This window comes from Bombus impatiens, unplaced genomic scaffold (assembly GCF_000188095.3).
Source record: "Bombus impatiens unplaced genomic scaffold, BIMP_2.2 scf_0010, whole genome shotgun sequence".
NCBI classification, from domain to species: domain Eukaryota; kingdom Metazoa; phylum Arthropoda; class Insecta; order Hymenoptera; family Apidae; genus Bombus; species Bombus impatiens.
The window spans coordinates 1,212,746-1,235,645 of NT_176429.1; the positions used below are offsets into that span (position 1 = coordinate 1,212,746).

The 22,900-nt window shown below is 36.0% G+C and overlaps 3 protein-coding genes and 1 non-coding gene across 6 annotated transcripts in view; 2 read left to right on the plus strand and 2 right to left on the minus strand.

Annotated features, from left to right (window-relative positions):
- LOC100750016 (translationally-controlled tumor protein homolog) lies at nucleotides 1–2,199 on the minus strand. The gene is made up of 5 exons (XM_003484421.4): nucleotides 2,045–2,199; nucleotides 1,425–1,495; nucleotides 1,107–1,294; nucleotides 758–1,028; nucleotides 1–454 (listed from the first exon to the last, which is right to left on the minus strand). The coding sequence occupies exons 1-4, from the start codon at nucleotides 2,070–2,072 to the stop codon at nucleotides 797–799; spliced, it is 519 nt and encodes a 172-aa protein (XP_003484469.1). The 5' UTR covers nucleotides 2,073–2,199; the 3' UTR covers nucleotides 1–454; nucleotides 758–796.
- Nucleotides 2,200–3,195: 996 nt separating this feature from the next.
- Nucleotides 3,196–5,868, plus strand: LOC100749895 (la protein homolog). The gene is made up of 7 exons (XM_003484420.4): nucleotides 3,196–3,529; nucleotides 3,725–4,078; nucleotides 4,182–4,324; nucleotides 4,405–4,504; nucleotides 4,576–4,821; nucleotides 4,909–5,041; nucleotides 5,249–5,868. Exons 1-7 carry the CDS (start codon nucleotides 3,329–3,331, stop codon nucleotides 5,335–5,337), a joined length of 1,266 nt encoding a protein of 421 aa, XP_003484468.1. The 5' UTR covers nucleotides 3,196–3,328; the 3' UTR covers nucleotides 5,338–5,868.
- On the plus strand, nucleotides 5,096–5,180 carry LOC112213745. The gene has a single exon (XR_002947661.1). It is a non-coding gene; the product is annotated as a small nucleolar RNA U6-53/MBII-28 (small nucleolar RNA).
- Nucleotides 5,869–6,566: 698 nt separating the features above from the next.
- LOC100749777 (neuroligin-4, Y-linked-like) overlaps nucleotides 6,567–22,900 on the minus strand; it is an 87,665-nt gene continuing 71,331 nt past the window's right edge. For 2 of the 3 annotated variants that reach the window (XM_024366251.2, XM_003484419.4), the window contains 5 exons: nucleotides 15,282–15,474; nucleotides 13,923–14,367; nucleotides 9,592–9,865; nucleotides 9,310–9,456; nucleotides 8,309–8,955 (listed from right to left, as the gene is read on the minus strand). In XM_024366251.2, the coding sequence (XP_024222019.1) occupies nucleotides 8,309–8,955; nucleotides 9,310–9,456; nucleotides 9,592–9,865; nucleotides 13,923–14,367; nucleotides 15,282–15,474 (1,706 nt within the window). Of the gene's footprint in view, nucleotides 8,956–9,309; nucleotides 9,457–9,591; nucleotides 9,866–13,922; nucleotides 14,368–15,281; nucleotides 15,475–22,900 lie in introns of all 3 variants that reach the window. The other variant, XM_012391396.3, reaches the window with a different exon arrangement.

A 22,900-nucleotide genomic window follows, 5' to 3' on the forward strand; every position in this document is an offset into this window, starting at 1 on the left:
TAAGCAGTACTTATGAAAACACCTTTTTATTTGATGGACATTATACAGAGTATGTTTCAGATTTAATTGTTATCCAAGGACATTTCTTTTTGTGTTAACAATAATTAGACGTATGTTTTGATATTTTCATTGCTGCAAACTTCTTTCCCCATCTTCCATTTTTGAATCATAAATTAAATTCTCTAATAAGTGACCAATAAAAAAGATAGAAAATATTACAAGTCTACAGGGAAATCAGACTCAGATAATACAATCGAAAGGATGTCTTGTATATCTTCCCTCCAGTAAAGTCATATGTACAATTATTAACTCCTGTGAGACTTCGAGTCATTGATTGTTGTTGAAACGAATAAATTAACTGCATTATAAAATGAGATTGGAAGTAAAATCGTGTTTTCCTTTTAACTAAATTTCACAAGCTTTTCAGCGTGTGTACAGTCTTCTTTGAGTTTATCTGGAAAAATGTACGAAAATTAATTTTACTTTTGCTATGTATTTAATGCGTTTAGTAACGAAACTTTGTTTTTTAGTGTATGGCTATAATAGACGCTACGTCGAGGAAACGCACCACAGCGGGAATCTGATCACCATCTTTCTTTTACATGTTTGTGCAATGCCAAATACAAATGACTGAAGTATAGGCATGAATTAACATGTTTATGTATTTAAGTCTATTTTTGAATATTATTAACACAGTTACACGTACATTAAGTGATTACGATATTAACGAAATACAAGTAGTAAATGTAAAACTCACAATATTTTTTCCCACAATTTCTTCAATACCTAAAATTGTTTAGAACTTTTGTTCTTCAAGACCATGCTTGAATAACATGAGTACAGGCACAGATTCACCATCGATCTCGCGATATTCCATTAATGCTACAATACCATCAATATCCATAGATTCGCCAGTGAAAAATTGTAGGTCTTTGAAACGACTTAATATGTCTTTCATTACTTTATTTGTGTTTGTTTTGAAAACTTCCACTTGATCAGGAGCTTCCTCTTCCAATTTTGCTACCAATCTAATGAAAATTGCGTTATTAATATTGCTTTAATATTACTAAAGTAATAGTTTACACTACTATAGGAAAAATAATTACTTCTTCATATAATCCTTCAAGTACAAGGTATAGGATTTTTTGTCTGTAAATGCAAAAGTTTCTTGCAGCCGATGATTCATAACTACATCTACACCGGATTCCACCGTTTCTTCCGTTCCTTCATCAGCTTCTTCAGCAGATGGGTTGAATCCAGCAATATCAATGTCGCCTGATTTACGAGTGACTACCTAGTTATAAAAAATTTAGGTAAAGATATTAATACAACGAATACAATATAAATAAGTATTCAGACAACTATATAAGTTTAATACACGTTACCCAAATACAATTTAAAAATAAGAGTAAAAAGTTAGGTACCTTGCCATATACTTCATATACAACATTATCAATCAACTTTATTTTGTAGGTGTCAGAAAACATTTCATCGCCTGAAATATAAATTTTAAAATAAAAATATGACCTTTAATATAGTAAAATTAATTAATTATATAAAACTTATATTATTTCGTAAAATTTAACTTTATAAATTTTGTATAAAGTAATTATCAAACCTTCAAAATAATCATTTTATTGCAGCAGAGTTAGTTTAAAAAAGAGTTAATTTAAAATAATAATCTCTACTCTTCCTCAAAATATGTAATTAGTGTCAAATGTATCATTTTCCTAATGAAATGAGTCATTTCGAACATATGGAGAGGTTATAAATTAGAATATTAAATATTCAAGCAGTATAATGTTTCTATAATATGAGAAACCATTAAAAACATGTTTAACTATATATTTTCACATTTACACAATTAAAACCGTAGTCAGGAAACATTTTATAGTTATTACTCTTAAAATTTTGGTCCTCGTGATAGAAACGTCACTGCTAGTCCGTTTGCAATCAAGCGTAATATTTTATTTCTTAGTGTATGAAAAAGTTTGAAAAAATATTCATTACACGTGTTATTTAATGATATTCTAAATTTACGTACCAGTAAAAATATCCTTGTAAATCTTCATGTTGGAAGATGGAGAAAGATTTAATTACAGCTAAACTAAACAAGACTCACTCTCCCCGAAAGAACGAACCGGAAGGGAGCGCAGTACTGAAAGATTGCAGCCAACTTCATTGCATTCTTTTATCTTTTACCTGTTTGCCAACATAAAGATCTAAAATTATTATACATTTCCGGAACAAGGCATATCCGGTTATTTTATATATGCAAAAGAAGTAGTTTGTCAATTATACAGATTATATTTTTATTTTATTGTAATTAAAAGTAGACGCATTAAAAATCATTTTAATTATCATTTCAATCTTTCGAAAGTAAATTTTTGATTTATATTTTTTATGCTTTCAGTTTTTAAAATATACTATTAATGTAATTTAATAACAATTTATAATTAATAACTAAATATTAGTTAATTTATACGTTATTTGTTTAGTATATATAAATAAAATGCATGAATATCAGTTATAAACTAAATTAAAAGAAATTGTAAGGATAAAGGAACATTAATTTTCAAGTAAGGCTTCATTAGAAATTGTAAGTGTTTTGCATAATTTTGTTTCGTTTTGCTTTGCTACCCCTGTTAATAGTGTGAAGAAATATTTAGGCACATTTTAATGCTAATATAAAAATACAATAATGTAAGTTACATTGTTCGGACAGAATCAGAGACACTCTACTTATCTCTGTCTATCTCGTAGAACGGGATCTTTTCTTGTCCTGTATCTTGATTTTTTCAACTCAAAGGATAGATGGTTTTCCCTAGCGAGTGTTCAGGCCTGTTTATATGACCGCGGCTAACATCGCGCTAATTCCGATAAAATTTTTATTTTTGGTTCCAGTTTATAAATTATTGGATATTTTAGAAAAATTATTTTTACATTTATTTTTAATTTTTACTTTATTTCAAAAAATGATATATTGCAATTAAAAAAATTTATTTTAATAGTTAACATTGTAATTATTTCTCCTATTTGTCATATAACTTATATAATTATCAAATATACCCAATTTATTACTTTACTCGGAGATAAGAATAATAAAAAGAGGAGAATTTTATGTTGCAATAAACTGTGAAATTATAACAAGCAGCCATTTTCAAATTTCATATTGATGCAAATACCGTTTTCCTTCCTAACGGTTACTTCCTGTTTCCGAGAAAACAGACCACGTTTGACCATCGACTTAAGTGAATCTGTACGAAATTGATTTCTTGTTCAGGTCTCAATAAATTTTGAAAGCTCGTATCTCATAGTAACAACAAATATGGAGAACGGGCAAGGAGAGACAATTCCTCAAACAGAGACTCAAACAGAAATTAAAACAAAGATTGTAGACGAGACTACAATAAATGATGCCAATGTCGAGGTTAAAGACGAGAAGCCGGTTTCTGAGGAACTTTCTCCAAAAGTAAAATCTGAGGAACCATCTAGCGAACTGTTAGAAAGAATAAAAAATCAAGTCGAGGTAATATTTTATTAATTAACCAATTATTATGGAAATAAGATATCCATTCATTTATATCTCATGATTCAATATATGTATAGGTATAGATATATGTAGATATTCTTCAACGTAATTAAAAAGTTTAATTTTCATAGCTTTCTTATAACATAAATGGCAATAATACAATTTAATTAATAAAAATTTCGATATTTCTAGTTTTACTTTGGAGATGTGAATATGCAAAGAGATAAATTTCTCATTGAGCAAACAAAATTGGACGAAGGATGGGTTCCTATGACTATTATGTTAAATTTCAAATTGTTGGCCTCTATGAGTCAAGATATCAATGTTATATTAGAAGCCATAAAATCAAGTGAACTTATGGAAATATCTGAAGATAGAAAAAAGATTCGTCGTTCTCCAAAGCATCCTTTGCCAATATATAACGAAGAATATAGGAAGGCACAGGAGGCTAAGACAGTTTACATAAAAGGATTTCCTTTACAGGACACCACTATTGAGAAGCTTAAGACGTTTTTCAGTGCTTATGAACCATTCGATAATATCGTTGTAAGTAACTGACTCTTGTGCAATAGATGTATTATTTTCAGATCAGAGTGGAAAAAATTTGCAAATAATGCTTAGATCTTCAGACCATTTTCTTGTTTAATAGATGAGGAAGTATATGGATAAAGAGAAGAAGCTTCAATTTAAAGGTTCCATTTTCGTGCAGTTCAAAACTCTAGAGGATGCAAAAGCCTTTATGGTTAGGGAATCTGTAAAATATGGAGACACTGAATTAATTAAGATGTGGTCGTAAGTTAATCGGATTATATATCTCTGCTATAAAAGTTTTAGTAATATTTTATACTTAATTTAATACTTTGAGATTTTAGATCTGACTATACTCAATCTAAAACACAGGAAAGGGAAGGTAGGAGACAAAAAAGATCAGAAATGAAAGCAAAGAAAAGTGAATCTGTTGATATGGAATTTGTTAGTATACAATTTATTTTATACATTTATTTTCATAATTAAACATAATAACAAAATGTTCAATTTTTTAGGAGACAACAGAATATAATGATAAAGAGAAAGAAGGTGACAAGGTAAATCTATTTCCAAAGGGTTGTGTGATTTATTTTACTAATGTACCTGATGAATGTATAAGAGAAGATATTAAAGAATGTCTAGGTGAATTAGGTGCGAATGTTGCATTTGTTGACTTTAATAAAGGTGATGCAGCGGGATATGCTCGATTGCAGGGAGAAAATGACGCAAAAACAGTAATTGACAAAATGCATGAAAGTAAAGTGAGTATTTCAAATTATTTTTTGTTATTTTTAAGTTCGTAATATTATATTTTATTTCGTGAAAATTTTTTTCATTTATTTTATAAGATATCTATACGTGGTAAAGATGTAACCTGTTGTGTCCTTGAGAGTGAAGAAGAAGAAAAATATTTTATGAAAGTGAGACAACAAATGGCAAATTCTAGGCAAAGGAATTTTAAAGGAAAGAGAGGCAAAAAAGGTCAGTAGAATGGTGTATATAAATAGCTTTTTTTTAAATAGTACTATTCTTGCTCCGTAATGATGCTTTGCCATGCTAATACTGAGAGATCAGTTTTTTGGATTTCAATGAGTTAAACTTACAAATGTCACTGAACATTTCATGATTACAAAATTTACATGTCATCAAAATGAAGCATATGTAAAATTTGTGAAAATTATGTTGCAGGCCGTAACACACGAGTAGCAAGTAAAAGACATATGAGTGAGAACAGTGATGTGGTGCCTGCTAAAAGAGGGAATAATTCAGTTGAATAATTCAGAAATATTATTTATCTTGGAGAAACCAAAACTTGTATAATTATTCAACTAAACATGTATATTAATCATAGTTTTATTATATTATTGTATAAAATAAGAAAAGATAGATGTTACACTACTATATATTCAAGGCAGACAAAACTATTTTAAGCGCATATTCTTTTGTTATGCTTCGAGCAGTGTGTATTATTTAAAAAGATAAAAGTACAACACCGTTTATATTTGTAAATTGTACATTATTTCATAGTCCCACGTGTAACTTAATACACTGTTAGCTTATAAGGATATGAGTAATTATATTTGGAGATGGAAATGTATTTAGAAATCAGCATTTTATTGTTTTACAGTGAAATTTACAAAGATGTTTCGTCTATTCTGCTACTTAAATTTCACTGTTATTTGTTCAATAATCCCGTTCACACAGCTTAACGAATAGTCATAATGTGCTGATGATTCATACCATTCGCAAACAATACTTGATGAGTATTCCTTTTCTAATCTTTTCTTTGTGAAACGGTGTATTGAAAATAATCGAAATCGACAGTACAATTACGCGACACCGTGCATAGTATGATTGCTATCTAAAGTACAACGTTATGTCCTTAATCATACCAATACGCTTTCATTACTTCATGTGCCTCAGAAAATGCGTACAATCGATTAGATAAATTCGACTATATTAAACAGGTGTTTTTATCTTTTTACATGACGATTGAAATGTCGTTTGCTGTTATTCGTGATGCTTTTCTTCTTCCGGAGAAAAACTTGTCTCTTAGTAGAATGATTGTATTATGTAATATGTTTTTGATAATCAGTCTGGATTACGAAGTATGTCAGGGAACAAATTTATAAAAAATTAATAGTATCTTTAAAATGAAATGTATGTACATATATACTAGTACAGTACAACATTTAATTTTATCAACTAATGGAAGAATCATGACCATGAGTATCTGTTTGTACGAAAATTATGATGAAGTAAGCTTTGCTTTTAATTTAGTTAAGAAATAATGTTAAAACATGCGTAATATAACGTACAGTAATTAAAATTATGCAAATAGTATAGAGACAAAGTATCTGAAAAAAAGATAAATCCCTTTATAACATTATAATTTACACCGAGCTTTATAAGTCCAATTTCTTCGTTAATTCTTAATGTATGTATAACACAGACATCAGATTCAGCTTAAAAAATCCTATAAAGACGAATGATATTTGCATAAACGTGGGCGTAATCTCGCCTTAGATTACTTGGTCGAAGAGGTGTAGATAATATTTAATTTAAAGGAAATTGTGTTCCACTTTATGATTACGTTTTGAGCACATGTTGTCACTAGAGAACCATCGATAATTCCGCAAGTGCAGTGCGAGTTCCACTCAAATTGAACCATTAAACATGTAATTTCCTTTTGTTTACTTTAACCCAGAACTTTCACACAACATTCGCATGAGATTCTAATGCGAATACGAGAACTGATCTCTTTCAGTATCGAGTGCTTAAATATACATTTTTTTAGGTTTTGTTTCTCTTTTTCTCCTTAAATTATTTTAAATAACGAGGGATGATATCAAGATAACGAGGAGGCAACGCAAAATTGACAGAGTTCTTCAACTTGCGCTTTATACTATTTATATGCTACATAATAAAGTAGAATATGTATATTCATAGTACAAATAAAAAACAGAAATAAATAATAATTCCTGTCCTTTAATAAACAAAGACGAATAATTTTCAACGACAAATGAAACTAACATAATGATTTTTATCTATAAATTTTGTTTTTGATTTTTAAAAAATATTGATATTGATCACAGTGACACTACGAAGTACAATTATCATCATTTAAATTTTAGAAATCATTTCAGACGAACATTCTCTCATACAATTTTCTACGGATCGTGTTACACAGACGTTATTTAATTTATTATCTCTGTGCGATTTTGTGCACGGTTTCCAATACCTGGAGTAGGAAAGACACGAAACCACTTTTAAGTTGTATAGACAAACGCAAATAGAAATTTTTCATGAGCCCAGCGTCAGTTATACCACGAGTTACTCTAATTACATGATCATTATGTCAGCTACGAGAAGAACACTTGAAAGAACACTGATTGTGACAGTTACAGTGTTGACTTATGGATTTTTATCATCGATTCCATTCTTCGTCAAATATACTGTCAGATTAAACAATTTTAGAGATACGACCTTTTTCCAACTTTCGTCTATTTCAATATACGAGATAAATATCATAGTTTAGAATTTACTTTGCTTTTTAAGTGTAAAATAAAGAACAAATAAAAAGAAAAGATATATCTGTTAGATTTTAATTATTCGACAGTATATTTGCAGAAAATCGAAACCAGCTTCCTAGACACTTGATTTCGTAAATGTTTCATTCTTAGTTAACAATACTGTTCTTGTAGTCAAGTTAAGTATTTCTTGACGAGAAATTAATTAGTTGAAATTTGATGAACTCATTTCGAATCGCTTTGTAATACAACTTTGATAGCATTCCATAGAAGAAACACACCGTATCCTGCAAAGAAATACACTCAAAATGTTCATAAAGTCTTACGTGCATGATAGAGGAACACTCGTAGTCTGCTAAGTCTTCCTTTAAAGCACTTTGTCTTTTCAGTGACATATGGCAGTTATCGCTGTTTATACATCGGAATAATTAGAGAGTACTTAACATACAATTGAATGTCGCTTTAGAACTCATTGTTCTTTAGAGTTTCCTCCAACAATTGTCGAAAGTAACACCAATAGTCTTCACTCTTCATCGATATCTCACTGCAACTCAAACAGATAATTTTCTTTGTCAACCTGTGCTACGTGTCATAACCAGACACTTGTTAATCCATATCCCTGTAAACTTTTTCAAAACTTAGACTCGCCAGTCGCCGCAAAATCTATGAAAGTCACCTTCTTGGTTTTCATGTTGCCCTCTTGGGGCAACCCCTAATGCTATACGGATATCTCTTGTATTTGCACACGTTTTTTAATAGTATTGGTGCCACTAGTAGTACTCAAGGAGCTGGTCGTTCTCGTGGGAGGTTTCGGAGGAATGGGATCCTTGTGGATGGCGTTGCTGGTCCCGTGGCTAAGTTTCTGTTCACTTTTAGGCTGTTCATCGACATCTGTCGATTGACTCTGAGCAATTTGTTGATGTTCCTGGATCGAAGGGCTTCTTGCAAGGGTAGTATACGATGGTGGAGGTTCTTGCGCTGGCCTAGGACTTTCTGGAGCTTTCATAGACGACCTGGTAGTCATCGGTAGTGATTCTTGCCCGTTTGGCGTGCAGTCCATTGTGGCTCTCTTTTTGTCACGATCCCTCTGATAGTAAATGCCGGCGAATATCAGCATATTGAGCACCAATAACATGCAACCGATTCCTACGGTGATTGCTAGGGCTGTAGTAGTACTGTAGTAATGACGAGAAGCTAATCTTTGTAAAAGTTCAGCGTCGTCTTCCGAATCGTCCAGAATAGGAGTAATGTCTTCGGTAATACTGTCGTCACCTGTAGATGTGCTGCACGCTGTTGTCGACGAGGCGCTCATCTTGGTTGTCGCTACAAGCGGCAGAGGAGTGTACCACTCGTCTCGAACTGGTCCTGAAAGATTCAACACTTGCATTCTAATTACTCTATTCATTGGGTGAATTAAACGTTACTTACATCGTGTATGATAGGGACAGGTTTCTTTTAATTGTAATGATTACATAACTGAATTTTTTTTATAATACATAGATATAATTTCAGTACAAAATGTAATATGGCAAGCGTAAGATAGATACAGGTATTCGTGCCAGTATAATTGAAGTTTTTCGTTCCTAATCTTTTTATACAAAGTGCTAGTTAATAATATTAACTTAGTTGGTAGATAGTATATATTTCGCGCGAATCGAAAACAAAATGTATTTTTTTTTTAATTTAAATTATTTGAAGAAGAAGTTTTTAGTTTCTTACCTGCATAAAAGTGGTCACCTCTTTCTCGAAAATGATGATGCCGCATTGAGACATCGTCGTCTCCGGGTCGATGCAGTTGTGGTATCAGATTTAGCCAAACCGCCATTTTATGGCCACGGTAGTGGCTCTTCATTTTCGGTTTCATCGCTGAAACGATTAGTCACCGATATTATTCTCTAATTACATACGACATATAGTATATACACGGCGCAAGTATTTAAATAAATGAAAAAAGAAGCGGATAGGAGGAAAAGAAAAGATACGTAGCAGGAATAAACTCACCAATTGTGAGATACTGTTGAGTACCCGTTTCGTATTGTTCCCATGTGAGACCACGGTATCGCGTTTTCTCCTTCGGTGTCCCATAATCCACCGATTCGATTTTGTGTGGCTCGTTCGGATTGCCGGTTTTCGCGAAATTCGTGAAAAACGTGAGAACTGCCTCGGCGACGCCCTGATCCTGTCGGGAATAATTCCGGGGAAAGAAAGCTCCTCCAGCCACCAGTGGCAACCCGAAGATATACGGTATATCCTCGCCACGAATGCTGCCCAGACGCTGAAACAAAATTATTTCGTTCGTTGGTGGCATGTACGTGTAACGTTCGAAACCTGCGGCAAATGCTGCTCAAAACGGTATTCGATATCGACGCCGGAAATTATTTTCAGCTACGGATAACCATTATCGACGAGAGAACTCTTTTTTTTGACGAGGGAATTCTTTTTTGCCCACTTTCGCCCACTATGATTTTTATTAATATTACTCACAATCAATTAGGAGAAAGAAATAAACGTGGAAATTCTACGATAAGAGAATCAAATACGCGCAAACCCGAAGACTGAGAGATTTAGAAATTTCAAGATCTAAACGCTTAAAGATTCGAACGAACGTCTCATACTATCTTTTCAAACTATCTTACCCCTTGAATAATTACCACGCTATCCAGATAATTCTTAGAAACAGCGGTTCTTTCATTTAATATATAATATATAAAGTTTGTTCGAAAGAAAATTTCCGCTCAAAAATTACGCAGATTAACGACCGCGTCGTTCATTATCACGTTTTCCTTTCGAGGACGACTCGATGACAACGAAACAAAAATTCCTGTCGGCCCAGCTGTTCGACGATTAATTATTTTAATCCGATTCAATAATTTTAATTGGAAAGCAGCGTGAATCACGCGGAGACACAGCCAATTCTATCTGTGCGTTCGACAGAATGTCTGGGTCGCGATGCAAATCCTGTTAATTCAGAGCGCAAGCAAATGGGATTTACAGCTGCCTGCCGACTTAAATGTCGCCTGGATCTACTAGAAGCTCGTGGATGGGCTGCAGATCGGTATATGCATGTGCATACATTTCGAAGACACGCCGAAGAAACGAACAGCGAATTAGCATATTGCTGGAGAATCTACCGTCTCGTCTCCTGGCACCCATACAGTCGGATCGTTTAACGGATGAACCGTTTAGCTTTGTTCCGTTAAATACGTTGTAGCTTGTTGAATGAGTCCCAAGTGAATTTCGTTAATGTGGTTTACCTAAGCGTGGCTTCTTCAAGATACTCAATTTACCGGCAAAGAAGCTTAATTTTCGAGTTTAAAGTAACGCTCGGGTCAATGACTTTCGGCTTGTTCTTCGACGTGGTAGTTCCAGCGTGCGTTGTTATCTTAATTCCCGTTTTTAGATTTTTTTAGGGGTTTTATTTGCAAAGAAGTGACCTGAGAACGCGTGTGCGAATCAACGTTATTATTGATGATACTTTCAGAGTACCAACATACAGAGAAACATTTGTTCCTTGTCAAATATTTAGTGTATTTATTATTATTATTATTATTATTACTTTATTATTATTTATCATGTACTAATTTTATTGATATAATATGCCAAGAGGTTAAGGGGTTGGCTTAATCTCAGTTAACAAGTGGTGCAGGTCAGTGTATAGTCAGCCAGAGTATACACAGTATATGGTCAGATAAATAGATAAGATTGGTAACTGCTACTATGTATTATTACAATCGTAGAAATTTAACTGTTCGGTCATTTAATGAATTTCATAGAACGGATTGTACTGCAGTTTACTAAATAACAGACAATAACAAAAATTATAACAAGAAATGCAGTCCATACAGTTTATTGAGAAAAGTATGCGACTTCTTCGATGAAAAGAATTCCATTTTGGCCCAAAAGTTTTCCTATCACGTCAAACATATTAAATTATACTTAATATTTCATTATATCATTTTTATAAATCATATTTACAATTACACGATATTCGATTTTCATTTTGTCAGTTTGCAAATTGTCCAGTTGTCAGATTTGAATTCGTTACATTTCGACTTTTTACTAGAAATTTACAGTTTCCTCTCTTTTGCCTCTTCTATGCTGAATTTCTATTCGAATTAGCCAACGATATTTTTTCCTAACGTTTCTAAATGCACGGACGACGCATTGATTAGGCTCGCGTTTCGAGTTTCAGTCACGACACTGAAACTTATTAAGCGAGATGGCCTTTCACGGGCGTGCACGCGACTCGACTTCCGTTTAATTAAAATTTCGCTTTGTACGTCCACAGTTGGCCATAGCGTGGCAGCTAAACGCACTAAATCGCTATTAACCGTGACCCGAGAACGAAACTCGTTAAATTGAAGTTCCTGCCTCTCTCCCTCTTGACGTATGGACAACTACCAGTCTTATGAGCGCATCGCGATTACACAATGAACTAGTTAAAATCATCAGATTGCTGACGCGCATAAATTTCGAAGAACGACGACAAATTGCTTTAAATCAAATTTGCCAATCAAACGCGTAGGACAACAATTTTACATTTACATAAGCAACAAAATTACATTTTGAAAGCGCGATAATTCAAAATGGATAAAAGACACGAAAAGGAGCGATGTATTACCGTTCGACCTGTACAAACACCGAAAATATTTCCTTCCATTTTAAAGTAAGAAACAGACAGAGCGAAAGACCGAGAACAGCATTCGAGCTCACAGCTCGTTCGGATTGCCTCTTTAATCTTCCGTTTTCCTGGAATCCATTCCGATCTTGGACTTCTCGCAGCTTTATGCTCGTGCTTGTCTTCCGACTAACCGCTGCCCATGATTTCACGATGAAGCTACTGTGACCTAATCAAACGTCTCATGGGAGCAGTGGAAGGACGTTTGCGTTACCCCAGAAGACTACGACGATGTAAATTAAGCGTGACTCTATGTTGGAACTTTGCCTCGACGTTAGACTCTTGGAAGTTTGCGTTATTAAGTCTATTAATCTATCGGGTAGTTGGTTAATTGAGCCATGTGATGTATGAGTTTTCAAACGGTAATGATTCGTCAACTGGAAAATCTCGTTGTTTCTTAAAAGTCAATGGATAGTACAGTTAATTGAAATTATCTTTCTATTTCTATCGATATTCCACTTGTAGAATTACGTATTAATCTGTACTATTTAACTAGTTATGTATTAATTTACGCGTACAACTAGTCTGACCTCATACTGACGTATTCTCCTTACCAGTAGCGACGGTCGACGTATAAGCGAGCAAGTAGAATATACGTTTCATTGGCCAGACGAGTAACACAGAGGTTGAAGCGGTAGAGAAGCTCTATAATTTATTAACCCTCGATATGAATTAACCAGCATAACATACAATTTTGTTAATAACATCGGTGCAACCATGCAAGGTAGCTCTCGCAGTAGAAATTCTTCCATTTAGCTTTTTTCCATCTCTTACCACAATGTAATTGTGATCAACTTCTGTATGCTTCTTTAACAAAAATAACGAAGACACTCGAGGGTCTCGTTCATCCTACATGTATAATTTTATGTAAAATTAACTCGAAGTTAAGCCGGTTCTCTGGCTCGCGCGTTCCACTTTCCACTTTTAGTCGAGTCAAGAGCTGTATGAAAAATTACCATACTATCTTTAATATTTCGCTGTGTTTGGCGAGAACGAGAGGAAGGGCATTGGTAGTGTGTGTACTTAAAAAATTTCGCGAAGAATCAAAGAAGTTGCGAATAAAATGGCGTCGACGACGACGACCAAAGGAAGAAAGAAAAAAAAGAAAAAAAAAGAAACAGCTTTCGTCGAGAAATAAGTTTACGACTGAAGTGGTTCAAAGAGCCACGGTTTACTGTCGACACTTCATGCGGGCGTTTCAATCGTTAAAAGACCCGGTTCCTTTTAAATTACTTCCAACATCTGTCGCGTTCTTGTATTTACGAATGGAAAAGGGATCGAGTACCGTAGGTCGCGAGTGATTTGTATAAAAGACTATAAATTATTTCCTACGTGTATACACTGTGTTCCAAAATTCCTGGTACGAGTAAAGTAAATGGAAGTTCCGACGGAAATCAAGAATAATAAAATTACGTTGGAACTGTACATTTTGTAAGTTTATCTACACACAACTAAAACTAATTTAGCAGCAAACTTGAAAAATACAAACAAGTTTCAAAACTGACTTTACCGTATAAGAAAATCACCCAAATAAATTTCAAGAATAATCCCACCGTTAAAAATTCTAATTCAACGCACCGATCGTTTTCTTCGTCATCGGATACATAAAACCCACGCTCGATTCCCTGTAAAACGTGCAATCTTTTCCACAAACCTGCAAAAGGCTGTTGTCTTTGGTTTGATGGCTGAAGTGGTAGAAGAACGTTTTGGCTCCCCTTCTGGCGTGATAAAAGGCAATCCTCATGAGTGGAGCCACGGTATGACCATCGCTCAACGCCTCCATCGTCGAATCCCTTATAATGATAGGATGAAGGATAGGCTTGTCCCAGTCCGTATACTCGTTCCTCACCGCGGAGAAAATCTCGTTCAAATGATATACATAAGCGTTCCTAATGAACGTTCGTAAAATTCGATTTCGATGATCCTCCTCGAATCCGTACTGAATATCGTTCGCGTTAAAATCTAAATTCGACTCCGTAGTAGACACACCAAGGATAAGAGGTACTTTGATGAACGTGTCGCTGGCTCGTTCCATATCCAGCCCTGGATCGGGATTGTTTTGGTCCACTGGCAAGCCTGGTCCGATCCGTGGCACGAATCTGAAACGGAAGACGAGACGAGTTAGCGCGATTCATTGCTCGTCAGGATACCGAATCGGTACGGTGTTCCCCGTGTCGATCGATAAGGCGACCAAGTAAATCGGGTGCCAACAATAGCGTGATCCGACTCGCGAAAACTTGCGCTAGCCGATTAGCGACTACACTTATGCTTTGATCTGGAATAAACGGTACTATGATTTTGGCTTGGGCGCTATAGGGTTCGATATAGCATGGGATTTTAGGGTTATAATTACGAGATACTACGATGAGAGCTTGCGCGTAGTTTTCATAGTCGCGTTGGTGTAATTGCACATTGGCTTAATCGTACAATTTCGTAGTAGACTTTTCAGGATGTTTTAACGTATGTTTGCGTTAAGAATGATCGTACATGATCGTATAATTAATTTTTCAAGCTAAAGTTCGTTGCTCTCATTAAGTTTTCTATAAATGGATAATGAAATAAATTGCGCATGATTGTTCAAGATTTGATTATTTCAACTATACGAATCACTATACAAATATACGTTTATTATTTTTTCTGTCATTAACTTTTTTTTTTAATCAAGTACTTTACACGTATAGATGTATAACATCTCTTTTAAGTTGACATTTGATATTGTAAATCGTAGATGATCGATAACTTGATTCGCGTTATGGACGGGCTGCGATCTTTTTATGCCGGTAAACGTAATAAAATACAGATAAAGTACAGTCAGATTTTAAAAGATACGTTTCGTTCAAGATCACGGGAACTTTATTGGATTCTTTCGTGCGGAGAACAATAATATCGGCGACTCGGAGCTTTTTATTTCGCGCAGGTAACGCACGAGGAATTTTTACATGGAATTTACGGGCAGCTATTCACGGATCTTGCATCAGCCTCGAATCCAGATCGTAAAGAGTTACTATCTTACCGGATTTCCGGCAGTTCGACGGCCATGAGCTCACGCAGAGGAATGCCGCGTAGACAGTTGGCAATATCTTCGTCGTCCTCGGTGGAACATCCTATTTGCTTTGCTACTTTCGATCGTAAGTCGTTCGGATCGTGAACAGACGCCCATGGGCTTAACGCTGAGCCACTCGATAACACGACTCGATGAAAAAGGCCTGCAAACATTGATCGACACATTTTGTTAACGAACTTGACGATCTCTCAGCAGTACCGAGAAATCGATAAACAAGGCGAATCGTGTGTTTTCAAATGTTTCCGCTTGTATCTTCGAGCTACGTCTGGTTAAAGCCTACTGTTTACGCGACGACAATTTTCATTTCCATTCTCGATATTTCGCGGAAAATGAAAGATAAAATGGATCGTAAGGATGTCGCGATAAATTACATTGAAGATAGGAAACGAAGCGTCTTCTTCGCGATCGTCTCAAGCGTCACGGTAGTAATGCTGCTCTGAAGAAGGGACGCGTTAAAGTCCAGGCGAAAAGGGCCACCGGATATATCGAAGTTATTACATCAACACGATAAAGTCGTTATTCACGATTCACGATATCTCAAAGAGATTTACGCGATAATAAAAGATATTCAGAGGGGAGAACGAAACGACAGCGGCGACGAATTGTGACCGGCTGCCACGTACATAGGTAAAGCCGTCATCTACCTGCAGCGAATAGAACGTCAATTTATCGCGCCTTTTACGGGGCGAATATTTTCCATGAAATAGTTTGTTTCGCTTTAACGAATATTAGATTTAAAAACTGATTCCCCTTGGTATTTATCTTGTGAAAAATGATATATATTTTACATGCATCTCGAAGACTGTTCGTAGATTCTCGAGATGATCGTTGACGTCGACAGTGCGCGCGTGTTATCATTGTTCGTTCATACGTACGACGATCGTTGAGATATCGTAAACAGACTTAATAACGCGTAATAAGCGTTATCCTTCTGTCGGATATGGCTACGTGGCAGTAAAATAAAAATGTTACCGGCAGGAAATCGGCTCGGTTAACGTGATTTACACGAAACGGTAAACCAACAGCCGAGTGAACTTGCGCATCAGATGTTAGACGATTCATCGATACACTCGAGAAATCCACAAGATCATTGAGTAATGATAGCTCGGCAATCGCTCCTGATGTTCCGACATCGGAATTCATCCGAACGGGATCTGATGACGAGCAACCATAATGCTTCCCCAGTAGAGACATAACAATCTATATTTCCGTCACTCTCCAACCCATATCCCTCATTGCCTATAACTCGTACTTACACAAACGAACGCCTCGATACAAGATATACCAGAGAAACTCCAGACGATGTAATAATGCCAAATAGCCAAGAGCCTCGTGTAAATACAAACCATCGGCAATGTGTTGAAAAGAAAAAAAGGAGGAGACATGGAATCTCTCCAAAATAAAAATTGGTAAAAATTCAAACATTAACACAGGCCTTGACAATAGCCTTCGTCTAGTCTCCACCGCGACATACTATCGTCGCTGAAGAATGTGTAGAATACTTTGATATTTGATTGAAAATTGGATCAGCATTCGTCGTAGCCGAGGACTATTCGAGAAATGCGATGTCTAGGGATCTAGGATCATCGCATCGGAAGAACGCAGTCTGCTACAAGCAATTCAATCTAGAAACTTAGATTTTATATCTACAGGTCAGCTAACTTACTGGTCAATTGACCCGAATAAACTTTCCGACTTCTTAGTTTTCCTTCACCGGAGACGTATCCCACATCCACGCACAAATTGAGGCAAATTACGATTTAAGCTTGGACCACAGCGATGTAAGTCTAACGGTAAGTACAGATATTATTTGGTCGCAAAATATGCTGGGTGATCTGGCTCTGGTATGTCTTCGATCGGACTCTACGCAACGATCTACGAGTACGTCTGGTCAAGGACGTGATCGACTATCATTCGACGAGATATAGAGATCGCAACTTGAACCGCCAAAATAATCTCGTCAGCGACCTATCAAATCAGCGCGCCGTAAGAACATTCGAGGCTGAGAGGATCTGGCCAAACGACCTCTTTACATAAGTTCGGTTAAATCATCGATGGACTGTTTCTGAATCTAACAATAGAAAAAGAAGAAAAAATCTTGAAGACCATTTTTAAATCATTTGTTATTTTAGTAGAACGATGATGGGAGCTGGAAAAGCCTGACATATACCGACGAAACTTGGCTGTTAAACCCTGGCACACCCTGTATATATGCATAGCGAGAAAATATTTTAGTTATTTTTATTTACAGTACAATACAGTTATTGCTTTGCTATACGAAAACAAATTTCGTGCCTACAATTATCTGTTCTCCATTCGCAAATACACGTATCGATTTTAATTTGCAGATATCCATTGTCCCCATTATTTAGGTTACAATTAATTGCAATTGGAACTTACTCGTTCGACCTATATTCGTATCCGTTCCTCACGTTTCTATATCCGTTTCAATAATCCAATACGAGACATCGTAAACCATGTAACATTTAAACAACTCCCAGATTCAATACGATAGAGCAAATTTGTATCGACTTACTGTAAAATATTAAAAATTACAGATATGTTTTTGATTACGCGAAACAACAAATACGACATAGAAAAGTGTGTCTAACATCGAACTAACGCGATAACAACGATCGAGCGAATATTATCAAACGTTTCTCGCTGGAAAATTCTGAACATTTAACGCAATTATCAAGTCAAGCGATGTGTCTGCAATATTTCGAAAATTTTGAAAAGGACGAAGAAATGGCTCAAGTAAAGAAAGAAATGAAAAGACAATTTCGGTAACACGATACTGAATTTTCAAGCAGCTCTTCTTCCTCCGTAGTTTCCCTTCGGTTTATTAGTTCGTCATTTTCTTTCCTATCTTTTATACTAAATTTATCCGATTGAAAATTCTCTTCGCGGGGGGAGAGGAATACGAACGAATTCTCGATAAAGAATTAAACGAAGAAAGGGAAAAGAGATAAAGGGAAATAGGACGAAGAAAAGAAGATTCAGCTGAAAAAACCTCGCTCGCTTCAGTCCGGCATCGTTACGCTACGTTTTAGTGTGGCTTCACGAGGTCGCCTCGTAAAGATCGTAAGCCGGAGGAATATCCAAACAAACGTCCTTTAAAGCATCGAGTACTTCACGCGAAAATGTTGCAGAGAGAAGCGTATTCGGATTAATCCCGGTGCTATGCCGAAGGGAAATACGATGCAATACGTGTCCAATGTAAATATCCTCCGCCTCGTCGAACGCAAATATTTGCCTTTTACAATTTTGTATCCCGCTCGCTCTCTGTCTAATGCTGCGCAACTATCGCTATAATTTTCGGGCAGACGATACTTGCAGGAGACAATTGCGTTTTCCTATAACTTGCGATTCCGTCTGTATCTGATTCATGACGAAAGCTTCACGATGTTCGTTAGAGCGAAATCCGAGAGAATCTTCAAAGTAGATCTACGATTTCATATAACTGGTGTTTTATTTTATAGTTGCACGTATACACTAAAATAAAGGATGTATATTGTGAAGTAAAAGACATCAAGGCAGGAGTACCGCAAGGAAGCGTCTTAGGACCAATATTATACACACTGCACACGGCCGACGTACCAACAACAAAATACTGACATTCGCGGACGACACCGCTGTACTAGTGAGGCATACTAATCCAGAAACAGCAGTCACGTTACTACAAGAGCACAAAAATAGAAAAATTGCTACAAGATAAACAAATAAAAGCAAACCCGGTAAATGCAACCATATTACATTTACACTAAGAAAACAGAAATCACGAAATGTCCAATTGAATGGCACGCACATAACACAAACAAGGCAAGTTAAATACCTAGGACCTCCATTTAGACACACAACTTACATGGAAACAATATACTAAATCAGTTACGGACAAAATACGGATAAAAAGAAGACAGATGTACTGGCTAACTAGTCGCAACTCTAAACTCGGCATAGAAAATAAACTAAAAATCTACAAAACGATAATAAAACCAATTTGGACGTACGGAATACCGCTATAGGGGACAGCAGCAACGAGCCACGTAAATAAACTACAGTCGCTACGATCGAAGGTACTGAGAACAATAGTCAACGCCCTATGATATGTCAGAAACGAGGATATACGCAGAGACTTAAAAATACCAACGGTCAAAGAAGAAATCGGCAGGTACGCAGAAAAATACAAGGAAAGAAGGGCAACACATCCAAACCAGTTGGCTGTTGAAGCGAGCAAAACTCTTATAGAAAGAAGACTAAAAAGAACACCCCACTGACCTCACTAAAGAAATAAAATAGTCAAACTTGAAGATGGTACCTCGAAGAAGATGGAAACTGGAAGATGGAAAAAAGAAGTATACACTGCGGATGTTTAGATAAATTTGTAATTTTACGAAGACGATTAACGATATTTCGAAGTATAAAGAGTCAAAGCATAGGATATTTACATTCAATGTTTATCAATGTATTTAGCGTTTTCAAATCGGTATAATCGCGATCTAAAGGAAGTTGATCTAAATACGCGAATAAATACCAAATTAGCATTGTATTCGACGATATTCGCCGAACAATTTAACTCGTCTCCATTGCCATTCGTCTTACGGTACATAAGCTGTTGGAAATCTCGTTCGGTTATCGAATATTCCAACTTCCTCGAAACTTTCTTCGGCGTGTTATTCCAAAAATCTTCTCAAATACCGAGCATTCGAAACTTCCTCGATATTCCGTGGCGCATAGCCAACTCGGAGACACCGGATCACAGCGATTATTTCAATCACGATCCACCCCTAAATATCGGAACTTCTTACTTTACAATTGGTGTACGCGGAAGGCGGTTCATGAATTACAATGGACCGAATCGTTAATTTCAGAGTGTTGGAACTCGAACGAAGAACACCTTGCCCCATTATCGGCTGCTGCTGTTCCTCAATTAATTAATAATCTTTGATAACCTATCGGAATATCGCTACTACCCTTTTCTCTCTGCGACCGATCATCGATTTATAGGAGGAAAAAAGAAGGAAATAGATGTTTTTAAGGCTCTTTTACTCTATCATCAAGATTTTTTGAGCAATCGAATACTTTGTACGTTTAATTAACCGATAACCGACATTCACGATCGATATCGTCGTTTCATACTTCGATTTTATAAAACGTAACCAATTAATTGTGGCAAAATAATCCTGAAATTACCAAAGTTAAAGATCGGAAACTCTAAAAATTTTCTGAACACATAATCGCAAAATGCAATTGTAACGCGCGTTTATGACTCGCATCTCGAGCGAGTCGCAAAGTTCGTAAATCGTACGCGATCTTCGGGCCGAAGAAAACGGTCGAAATAATCTGTACGAGGTGTCGAACACCGGAGACTCTGAAATCTTCACGAATCAGCCAATTTGTATGCAAGAAGCACCGTTTCATAAGGTCGAGGACGAAAACGATAAGAAACGAAGCTGTCGCGAATAGAATCGCGGCAGAGATGCCGACGACGATGGAATTTCCGATTCGGAAAACCGCGTATAATATTATATAGCGCGAATAACCGCGATAAATTAAACCCGCCTGATACTGCGTTGCTATCGTGCTCAAACTTTGATTTACTTTCGATCCTGCCGGCGAAATTGCCAAGCTCTTCGTGTCGTGCTGTTAATTGGACCGAGAAGGGTTCATTATGAGTTGGCGCTGCTAGTTTTTCAAGTGGATTAAAAGATGCGTTAAACCTTTCCCGATGGAGAACTGATTTTACCCTCGAGATACGAAATAGGGTAATTTAAGCCTCGAGTTAAAACGTTTCTGATTGGTACGTCAGCGGAGACACGAGGTTTCGTAAACTGCGATGGAGTAATTTGAAGTTGGTTGGATAACCGCGGATTTTAATGCGTTCTACTTTAATAGAAGTTATTGGGATAAAATGACAATTGGGATAAAATTTATGAAATTTTGTTCCGCTATATTATATCATTTCGCTAAGTTGGCGAAAGTATTCCAAGTCCTGTCGTAGAAAACTTTTATATGCATATTGTATGTGTTGTATAAAACGATTTGCAATTTTGTCGATTAAATGGGATGGAAGTGGCGGATTTTAACAATATCGATGAATTTTACAAGGGATTTATTAATCTCGACGATAGCGGAGCGATGTGGAGCATACGATTGCAGATCTTGAGAGAGTAGAGCGTTCGCAAGCGTATCAAGTTAATTGGGACGAGAGCAGAGGACGCGGATTGAAACTGATGACGATGGATATCTTAGCTATTCACTTAATTATTGACTTGGATCGTTTAATTAAAAATTTATGTTTGCAATTCGACAAGACAACGGGAACGTGATACTTTTTATGGTCACTGGTCCAAATACTTTTGTCTTCTCGGTAGATAATTTAGATTTATACTCTGGCGATTCTATAAAAAGATAGCCAGCGTTGACTCTCATTATTGATTCACTTTTAATTTGATAAAACGTTTTACCGACACTTTGCTAAAATTCGCGTAATATTACATATACAGATTCACTGAAACGTTCAAATACTTATAGACGGTAGTGTACGAGAGTAAAAAGTTCTTATTGTTAGCCAGTTTTAAAGCTTTGATAAGCAGTATATGAGATTCTCTTTTTACCAAATCGATTGGTTTTTAAAGGAAGGCTATCGCCTCTGCTAAGAGTTACTCACGAGTCCTTCGTTCGTTTTTCTTTTTTATCGATTAGTCCGTCGCTATTCCAGTGCTGTTTCTCGCCTATACTTCGCGTGCACGAACGATTGGTTTCGCGAGTAATGACGGGAGCAGTGGACCGTGATTCCTGGCAATTGGCTGACTCAATACGCGCCAGTTGCATCAGTTCTTCTGCTTTCGAATCGATCTGACTACACAGTACGCGATCAACTAAAGAAATTCGTGACAAACCAGCGAAATATTAGGTGGACGTACGATTTAAACGACTTTGCATGGTGGAAAAGTGAGACCAGAAGAGACTGAAATCCACTTGGATTGGTTGGTTACTTTTGTAAGACCTTTGAAGAATATTGTATCTATTTAAAAAAAGTTGTAAGTCTAAGAGAATTTTACTAACACGTATTTTTATCTTAAAAGAGTTTTTGCTGGTTGATTTTTGTTCAAAGAACCGATATTGGTATTTTAGCATGTTATATCATGTACAGCGGTTCAAGTTTCTAAACCAGTAATTCCGTTTGAATGTAATCCTAATAGAAATTTTCTTGCAGGAGTGTTTACGATGCTGTATTTTGCGAGATCAACGATAATCGAAGGAATATAGAGAATGAAGCGTTTACGCGATTGTGCAAATGCGATTATTTAAAAATTATCCTTGTATTTGATATCGCCTAACCGTTCTAACCACCATTGTGTTGATAGTATTAGCGTTAGAAAAGCTGCGAAAGGATCGTGTTATGCAAATTGCACGTATACTTTGAAACCGCTGAAAAGCGCATTCCTTCGTCAATACAAACGGCCATTATATACCGAGCAACAAAGCGAGAGATGCTTCAAGTCCTAGCACTGTATGAAGCGTTCTCGTGTTCAGAGAACCAGACGCCACGGCGGTCGGAACGG

Coding starts and splice junctions, on each gene's coding strand:
- LOC100750016 (XM_003484421.4), bottom strand. CDS start 2,072: ATGAAGATTTACAAGGATATTTTTACTG. Junction 1,295..1,424: donor TATATGAAGTATATGGCAAG/GTACCTAACTTT, acceptor TTTTATAACTAG/GTAGTCACTCGTAAATCAGG. Junction 1,029..1,106: donor TTGAAGGATTATATGAAGAA/GTAATTATTTTT, acceptor AATTTTCATTAG/ATTGGTAGCAAAATTGGAAG.
- LOC100749895 (XM_003484420.4), top strand. CDS start 3,329: ATGGAGAACGGGCAAGGAGAGACAATTCCTCAAACAGAGACTCAAACA. Junction 3,530..3,724: donor GAATAAAAAATCAAGTCGAG/GTAATATTTTAT, acceptor CGATATTTCTAG/TTTTACTTTGGAGATGTGAA. Junction 4,822..4,908: donor ACAAAATGCATGAAAGTAAA/GTGAGTATTTCA, acceptor TTATTTTATAAG/ATATCTATACGTGGTAAAGA.